Source organism: Ursus maritimus, unplaced genomic scaffold (genome assembly GCF_017311325.1).
Source record: "Ursus maritimus isolate PB19 unplaced genomic scaffold, ASM1731132v1 scaffold_24, whole genome shotgun sequence".
NCBI classification, from domain to species: Eukaryota; Metazoa; Chordata; class Mammalia; order Carnivora; family Ursidae; genus Ursus; species Ursus maritimus.
The window spans coordinates 39507961-39517409 of NW_024424897.1; the positions used below are offsets into that span (position 1 = coordinate 39507961).

The 9449-nt window shown below is 40.5% G+C and overlaps 1 protein-coding gene across 2 annotated transcripts in view; it reads right to left on the reverse strand.

Moving 5' to 3' along the window:
• The window catches only part of SUZ12 (SUZ12 polycomb repressive complex 2 subunit), a 42269-nt gene extending 38002 nt beyond the window's left edge, over positions 1–4267 (reverse strand). For both annotated transcript variants that reach the window (XM_008695574.2, XM_040641022.1), the window contains exons 1-3: positions 3780–4267; positions 1470–1516; positions 1318–1382 (exon numbers count right to left, since the gene is read on the reverse strand). In XM_008695574.2, coding sequence (XP_008693796.2) covers positions 1318–1382; positions 1470–1516; positions 3780–4053 — 386 coding nt within the window. In that variant the 5' untranslated portion in view covers positions 4054–4267. The remainder of the gene's footprint in view (positions 1–1317; positions 1383–1469; positions 1517–3779) is intronic.
• Positions 4268–9449: the final 5182 nt, after the last annotated feature.

A 9449-nucleotide genomic window follows, 5' to 3' on the forward strand; every position in this document is an offset into this window, starting at 1 on the left:
AAAAAAAAAAAAAGAATACTAACTCTAAACCCCAATTAAGGTGAATGTCATTTCCTCCCACCCCACAAAAATAAGAGTCTCACACTTCTCACCAGTAGGCATATTTTACAAAACACTATACTCAATTATTATATTTTAAACTTCATCAATAAAAAATTTGTGGATATTTGTTTTCTCTCTTTTTGTGTAAGTATCTACATACATGCTTACTAATCTTAAATCTGCCTCCTGGACCACAAAGCCTAAAATATTTACTATCTGGTCCTCCACAGAAGAAGTCTGCTGAACCCTGGCATAGATCAAATAATGGCACAGACAGGCAAAGAGCTGACAAATTTAATTCTGTTGCCTAATCCATCACCTTCTTCCTAGTTATTTAGGCTCTTGGCAAGCTTCACCTATTAAATGTAATGCACACAAGCACGCAATCGCTCGCATACTCTCTCTGTTCAGAATGATTACCAGAAGATAGTTTTAACATTTCAATCCTTCAAAGTACACCTACGTGTATCTACAAAGCTGAACCAAGTCCTGCTATAGAAACATGATGCTTACTTAGTAATCAGTAGGAGCCTCCAAAGGAGTTTGGTTTCAAAGTCTATTGGGATAGCTTAATGGTTTTAGTGAGTCAAGATTAACAATACCAAATGCCTAATACAAGTCCTCTCCTTTAAACTTAAAATTGTTCACTTGATGTACTCAATAACCTTGCATGTAGGATAAGAAACTAGCATTCTATAATTACATATGGTTAAATATTACATGTTATAAACAAAAATAAGTTCTGATGGACACCTCCAGACTCCACTTGAACTAGATAATTAAGTCTTCTTGTTTTTTAAGGACATTCAATCTATGGACTTCAAAAATATTTCCTCTTCTAGAAAGACCACCACCAAAGATATAAAATGAAACTTGCTGAACCTATGATTATGGAAGCAAATTCTTTATTGTTAGAACATGTAAGAAAGATTTAAAAATTAACCTAAATTTATGTATTGAAGATAGCTCCCCTGAGCGCTTTCATATTTAAATCCTCAGCTTCTACTAAACTTGAAAATAACTCAGCACAAACTAAAAATATTATTCAGTAAAATCACTTGTTTCACTCCACTACTAAATCACTTCTACCAAGAAAAAAAACTGGTAATAAACTGGGATTTAAAAAATGATACTAATAAAAAGTCACCAGGCAACCAGTTCAACTGGTCACTTTTTTCACCTCAGTTTTCATATTTAATCTTTAATTAGAAATAGTACTTTAAAATAAAACTTTAATATTTTTGATCAACTCAAAATAAGATTCATAAAATGTACCTTTTGATGTTTGTTCTGGAGTTTCGATGAGACATGTAAGTAAGAGTCCTGTGCAAAAATATTGGCTATAAAAAAAGTTTTAAAAATATTAAAATTAAATAGGTAAAATTCTAAGAAAAAAATAATATTCATTAATTTTATTGACTACTTACAGCTATAAGATTTCGAGTTCGAAGAAATCTATAGATCTGCGTTGGTTCTAGGTAACAGGAAACAAAAGGATTATTTAAATTCTCAAGAAAATAACCAGCCCAGCCAATATTATAACTAATGTAAACCAATCACTTATACGAAAACCATGTACTACATACTGACATCAAGAAAATTAGTAGGCACAATAAGATCAAAAGACATTCAATCTATGGCATATATCCACAAGACTCATCTACATTTATTTTAAATTTAAGGTTCTCTACAAGCTTGTGCTTAAGCCTTGCATTTCTAAGGTAGCTACTTTTAAAACTAGTCTGTATGCAGAACTGAAGAGTAATTACACTGATTTAATTTAGCTAATTTAAACTATAACCCATCTCCTCCCGAAAAGTAGCTGAAATGAGGTAGCTGGATTCAGCAAAAGAACTTAGAGATGCTAAATAACAAAATAAATTTTCACTTTTTAACAGGTCTTTTAAAAAATCTGTAGTAAGCCAAAACAGAATAAAACGGTTTCCTAGATGTCCTGATGCAGATACGATGAAAGTCAGTCAATACTGAAATGAGACACAAACTATAGCTAAAATTTCCAATGAATATTTAGTTATAATTGAAGTTTTTATCTATTTCTTTGTTCAATGTAAATATTATCCCAATATGTAAATACTACCTCAACACATATTTTAATCAACAGATTCCTAGTCTTTTTAATTCTCTTTAGTTAAAATGCATTTGCCTCTATAGATAAAAAATATATTTTATATACCAATACAACAATACCAGTTCCCTTAACGATTTAGTAGTATCACATTTCTTTAAATAAAGGAGTATCAAAATGAACTAAAGATAAATGACTGTATCAGTAAATACATCAAAGCATTTTAACTTCTCAGAAGATCGATATTAAAGAACAATCAAGTTGTTTTGTGACAAAATCTAGCACTTAATGACAGTTTACTCCTCCAAAGTAAACTCATTAGAAAGCAAAATAGCTTAAACTTTCTTGGCAGATTTGTCTTCTCATAACATTTAGAAAGAAATGTTTAAATTTCCACTTAATCTTCAGTTTAGTTTAGTTTTAGTGTCAAATAAACGAAAAGGAGAGAAGATAATTTAGAAGGGCTACAAACACGTATGTTTATTGTCATCACTGCCCTTCAGTTCTCCACCATTTTTCCAATTAAAAGCACTCCAGATTTTTCAAAGTAGATTAAGCAAAAGTAAGACGGTGAATCTCTCAAGCCGGTTCAATATTCGTTTCAATAAAAACTGAAATTCCTTGTACTAAATTCCAATTAGAATTTCATGAAGCACTAATCAGAATGAAAGAAGGGTATTAAACAATGTAATACGTCTTTTCAAGCACAGCTGATACCATGCCTTTAACATATGCCACGGTAAAATTGTAAATAAAGACATTCGGCGGTAAAGCCGCGTTTATTCAAGTGTCTGTTATTTAGCTATTAGCGATCATCCAAATTATAAAATGTACACAAAAGCAAAAAGGAAAACAATCGCGATATAATATTCATTAAAGGGCAGTTGAGATTATTTACAGTCATGATGTTTTTAATAAATTCTATTGTTTGTTTCCAGACACCTTGCCTTCCTTTCCAAATCAAGTCACAGTTTTGCCCCTTAAATGAGACCTTAAAAGCCGAAACTGACATAAGAAAATGTTCTGGAATGAAGACAAGTACAACGGGCAAAATTCCCAGCTCATCTAAAGATAAGATGCTTAAGCACTACCTCAGTTTACGTACCCAAGGAATGGGTGGATAGATTTGAAAGGTTTAAAGCATCGGAAGGTGCCATGTTACCATGCAGCACCAAGTTAGTGCGAAAGCATTTCAGACAAATGACAATTTGGTCCATTTTACTGCACTCATCTCTTCACGGACTTATTAATTTTGCTCCTCAAAACCTACAACCGAAACCCTTGTACTTCTAGAGTAAGAAAAGACATGAAAGAAAGCAAGAACTAGTCTTGGGATCTGACTGCATCCTCAGTCCAACTGTAACCTCATCTAAAAGCCTGCTCTTAACGTGGGGCCCCCTGCCCAACCTCTCGTGTATATCTTCGGGGATTCAAGAACCTCACCTGCACCCCCAGTTCCACCCCCTCCAAGGCCCTACCTAGTCTTAGGGCCCCCTTGACCGTAATCCCTTAAGTGGGAACAGCCCCCTCAATTTCTCCCTCCACTCCCCAATCGAGTCCCGGCGAGGAAGGGGGGCCCAGCACGAGTGTCCCGGCCCCCTAATGCTGGAAGAGGGGGTATTCCTGCCCTCAAAGCCTCAAACACACTCACTCTCAAAGGCCTGGAGGAAAAGCTCGTGGTCAGCCTGGACGTGCTCCATTTTCGGCTTCTTCACCGGTAACACCGCGGCCCCCGCCGCTGCCGCCGCGGAGGAGGAGGAGGAGGCCGAGTAACTGCCGCCGCCTCCACAGCCCCCGCCGCCGGATTTGCCGCCCGACGCCGTCGCCGCCGCCACCGCCGCCGAACCCCCGAAGCCGCCTCCCCCGGACCCCGCGCTGGGCCCCGAGCCGCCCCCTCCCCCACCGCCGTGCTTCTGAGGCGCCATCGCGGTTCCTGCCTCCTCCCCCCGCCAGCTACCCGCCGGGCGGCCCCGGAGAGTAAGCGCCTGCAATACCAACCGCTCGCCCCAGCAGGCTCCGGCGGACCGAGGGGGGAAGGAGGAGAGAGGGGAGGAGAGGGGAAGGGAAGGGAGGAGGAGAGGAGGGAAGGAGGGAGGAAAAAAAAAGTGTCTCCTCCTGAGAGCCCCGCTCCGCTCCGGAGGCCGCTCACCCTAGCCTGGCCTCGCTCCGCCCACTTCCCCCGCCCGGCGTCCTGATTGGCCGGCGGGAGCGCGCGCCGCCCGGCCGCCCAGCCCGTTGGCCCGCGGATTCTCCCGTCAGTCACGCGGAGGCGCTTCTCGCGGAGGCGCGGCTTGGTTGGCCCGTGCGCGCTGCCGATCGCGGGCCCGGCCGCCTCTTTGAACTGAATTCGCGGGAAAATTAGGGGTCGGAGCGGCCTTCCTGCTGGCCCCGGTGCATTGTGGGGAGAGAGGTACCCGGCGAGCGGCTTAGGGAGCCGTTTCTCGCCTTCTGAGCGTCGTCAGTCACCGCCCCCAGGGGGGTACAAGACCCCTGAAGAGAAGCGGGCCTCTGAGGAACTGGGGGCGCGGGGCCTGTTAAATGAACTGAGATCCATTACGGATCAGCGAGTCTCTAACTTCGCAGAAAGGGGCCTGGCTGGGAGTTGGGTGGGTCGTTTCTTGGTAGAGGGGCTCCCGGGGCGGGGATCGCGTCCCCTGTCCCCTCGCCACCACGTGCCCCAAGCCACCCCTGGCCGAATCCGACCCCGCAAAGCCTTAGAGAGGATGGGGGATTGCCCGGGCTTGCGGCTGCCGCTGTCGGACGCGACCGGGCTCCACCAAAGGGGGCGGTTTATATGTAACGGGAATCACCTATAAAATGACGAAAACTATTTTTGGTAGGTGATTTGAAGCTTCAGGATCGTCACTGAGAAAGTCGTGGCTTCTCAACATGCTGGAAGCAAAACCTAGATACTTGATTCCCCCCTCAGCCCGCCAGGCAGCATAGGAGTGGTCAGAGGGTAAACTGAAAAGATTTCCTAAAAGTACGTATAACCTTGAGAACCTATTCACTTTGCGCTCAAAAACTTCAGAGGGAATCCGTTGTCTTGCCGGTCCTGCTTAAAAAGATAGATGCTTAGGCCCAACTTAGTCTCCTCGTACAGACAGGTTTGGAGTTGAGCTAATAACTCTTAAAGATTTGAAATTCAGGATGGACAAGGTGATCTCCAAGATGGTCTAGCCAATCAAATACTGTGATCTTATATGACATCAAAATGAAACATCTTCCAAAATCCCAATCTATAAACACAGAACCATTTCATACTTTCAGTAACATTTTTCAAATGTCTGCTTTGGGACCTTTATAAAGTTAACTGCAAACACTGTTTACAAAACAAGTATCTTTGGAAGGGTTATTCAAGCTGTTTCCAAAGCTAGTGTCTTTGGAACAGTTATTCAGACATCTGAAGTACTGCTTTCAATCAAACATTTGCTACTTATGAAAATGAGCTCTGCAAATGATGCGTTTAATATAAAATTTGGCATTTCAGAAACACATCTGAAATAAGGTATACCTGTTGCTGATTTTTAAGTACAGCCTATATTTTCAGTGAAATAAAAAGTTCAGAATACTCTCATTTGTTCTATTCTGTACTTCCTACTTCCCCAAAAAGAGGGTTTTTTTCTTTTTTAGATTTCTGAAATAAGCCTTTTCTGATTAATGCCACCCCACAGAGGTTTGCGAGGTTTTAGATCTTGGTAAACTGCTCACCGTTAGCTTTGCAGGGTTAGAAAACGAGGTTTCATCATTCGGTCGGGTTCTGGAGAATTAAATCACACTAGACAAATCACAAAATATCAAGTTATAAACTAGAATGCTTATTTATTAACAGTAAATATAACCAGCGAATGATCCATCATTTATACAGGGTTTTCCCTTTGCGGGGGAGTGTGGGCTACAGGTACAATCCAGGTTATCAGCAGTCTTTGAAGAACAGAGAAATGGATCTAAGGGAGTTGGGATGTTCTTAAACGGTATTTCCTATAAGAACTCCATGTTAGCATTCTTGGCTTGGGCCTGGGCCTGGTTTTGATGTACAGCAGTTAACCAGTACTGGTCATGAGAATCCAAGCCAATCATGCTGTGGAAGAGGCATAGTAACAAATTCTCACGTTTATATTCTTCGTCTTGAATGTATGTAGAATGCTGAAAATATCATATTACCTGGTAGATTACAAGGTAGAGTTAATTGGTAAGTTATCTTTTTGTTCCATAGGTAAAAGATTTAGAGGTCATCACACAGTTGGTTGTTTCCATGGCCAGCTAATTTAGTTTGTGTTGTTATTTCTTAAGTTTGGGGTGGCAACTGTTTTTTAAACTTCTCATGCCAATTTACCATCAATGACATATATATGTTTAGTCCCCTACTTCGTATGGAGTTTGAATCACTTTCCAGAGTTTCTTTTGTTTTAGCCTTCATGCCATACCTGGAATTGAACTGTAAACTCCTAAAAAAGCAAAGGCCATTGTCCTTTAATATATGTGAGATATATATATATATATATTTCCTAGCACAGGATTAGATATATGCACAAGGAAAGAAGAATAGTAACTGTTTGAACCTTTATAGTTATCAGTATGCTTTTATATATATTATCTCACTTTTTCGTAATGATCCAATGAAACCAGCATTATTTTCACTTTACAGATGAGAAAATAGGCTCATTACACGTTCATTTAGTGGCAGAGCTGTGACTTGAACATTTTTAAACTCCCAATTCCTATGCACCTTCGCAATCAGAAGAAAGTTATTCTAGGGGTGCCTGGGTGGCTCAGTCCTTAAGCATCTGCCTTCGGCTCAGGGCATGATCCCAGCGTTATCCCGGCGTTATGGGATTGAGCCCCACATCAGGCTCCTCCGCTGGAAGCCTGCTTCTTCCTCTCCCACTCCCCCTGCTTGTGTTCCCTCTCTCGCTGGCCTCTCTGTCAAATAAATAAATAAAATCTTAAAAAAAAAAAAAGAAGAAGAAGGAGGAGGAGGAGGAGGAGGGGAAGAAAATTATTCTTGGTACCTCAAAAGTTGACTGTTATGTTTTTGTTTTTTTAAGTGTGTTTTTAAAATGAGGGCCACCTAATTTCTCTTGTAAAATAGAATCCTTTTGTACTCCTCCCTATTGTGCACTCTTTCTTTAGTGCCCCCACTTTTCCTTACACAGACTTTCTGTGATGGGATTTTTAAACTTTCTAATGCCATGGACCCCTTTGGCAGTCTGATGAAGCCTATGGACCCCTTCTTTTAAAAATGCACAAATATGGGATGCCTGAATGGCTCACTCGCTCTCTCTCAAATAAATACATAAAATCTTAAAAAAATTAAAACACGGAGTTAACTTGAATCAGATTCAAGGAGTCTCTAACTGAAATTAGTATTTCCTTCAACTACTAATGTCAGTGATAAATCACAGTAGTGTTAGCAGTGCCTGCGGCTTTGTTTCCAGGAGAAATTACAGATATTTCCATATCAAATTACAGTTCTTGCAGGTATCTCAAAATATTATTTGCTCTCATCATTACTTTGAATAATGATAGTTATTAGATTGGATCTGCTGCTAGATTCTATTTAGTGCCTTCAAAAAGAAGCACCTACAGGGGGACCTGGCTGGCTCAAGTCAGCGGAGCATGCAATTCTTGATCTCAGGGTTGTGGGTTGCAGCCCCACATTGGCCATAATGCTTACTTAAAAGAAAAAAAAGAAGCACCTGCATCACAACTTGATTTTTTTACTATTTTGGTTTGTTTGTAATTGATTTTCTTTATAACTTGAGAGATATTTATGCATGTTTTAAATATTTGATTTATTTATATTAGAGAGAGAGTGCATGCGAGTGGTGGGGGGGCAGAGGGAGAGGGAGAAGCAGACTCCCCAGCTGAGCAGGGACACCCCCCCCAACTTGGGGCTTGATCCCAGGACCTTGGGATCATGACCTGAGCCAAAGGCAGACACTTAAGCAACTGAGCCACCCAGGCCCCCCAAACCCTGTGTTTTAGCACCAAATCTTTTTCTACTATGCTGTAAGCTCTTAGGTGCAGGAATGATGGGCAATTTGTCTTAATAACTGAGGTGTCTATCACTGTGCCTGGCATTGAATAGGGGCTCATCCAATGAGTTTTGATGAATAAGGATAGACAAATGCATAAATATAGACTGTGCACCAATATAAATAACAATAATAATAATAATGAATGCATGTTTACTATGTGCCAGGAAGTATTTTAAATTTGTTTTTTGTGTTTAAGATTTTTGCGCCGCCTGGGTGGCTTCCTGCTCGGAAAGGGAGCCTGCTTCTCCCTTTCCCTCTGCAGCTCCCCCCGCTTGTGCGTGCTCTCTCTCTCTCTATCAAATAAATAAAAAGCCTTAAAAAAAAAAGATTTTATTTTTAAGTAATCTCTATACCCAACGTAGGGCTTGAACTCACAACCCCAAGATTAAGAGTCACATGCTCTTCCAACTGAATCAGCCAGGCATCCCAATATTTTAAGTTTTTAACATTTTTAACACATTCAATCCTCACACCAACTCTCTGAGGTAGGCAATTATTATCTCCATTTCATAGATGAGGAAACAATGGCAAGATTTGTTGAATAACTTGCCCAAGATAAGTAATGGAGCTAGTATTCTAACCTCGACAGCCTGTCTCCAAAGCCCTCACGCTTGACTATCACGCCACGAAACTAGAGTTTTAGAGATATAAGATACTGCACATGTCATTTCTAGGTCAAGAAAGATCAGTAAATATTACCTCTGATCTGCTGAGATAATCATCAGTATTGAATGCATTTGCTGAAAAATAACCTAGATGTCAGTTTTCCTTTTTAAATTGTACAGTGTCTTTCTATCCTCTATCCACGCCCAACACTTTAAGATTGAGTCCTGAGACTATTAAAATAAGCGATAAATGCTATATCAGAAAAACAAATATGTATAAATCTCTAGGAAACTAAAAAGTTATATTTGCTGATAAGTTCTTAGAGAAAGGGGCACCTGGGTGGCTCAGTTGGTTAAGTGTCTGCCTCCCCCTCAGGGTGTAATTCCAGGGTCCTGGGATTGAGGCCGGCAATGGCTCCCTGCTCAGTGCAGAGCTTGCTTCTCCATCTGCCGCTCCCCCTGCTTGTGCTCTCTCAAATAAATAATCTTTTTAAAAAAGTTCTTAGAGAAATATTACAAATTTGACTTTAATAAAGGAATGGTCTCCCCAGTAAAAATAGCTATAGCCTTCCTTTTTTTTTTTTTTTTACTCTTTGAGAATAATTTTATTTACTTATTTGTTTATTTATTTATTTATAAATATTTTATTTATTCATTTGAAAGAGAGAGAGCACA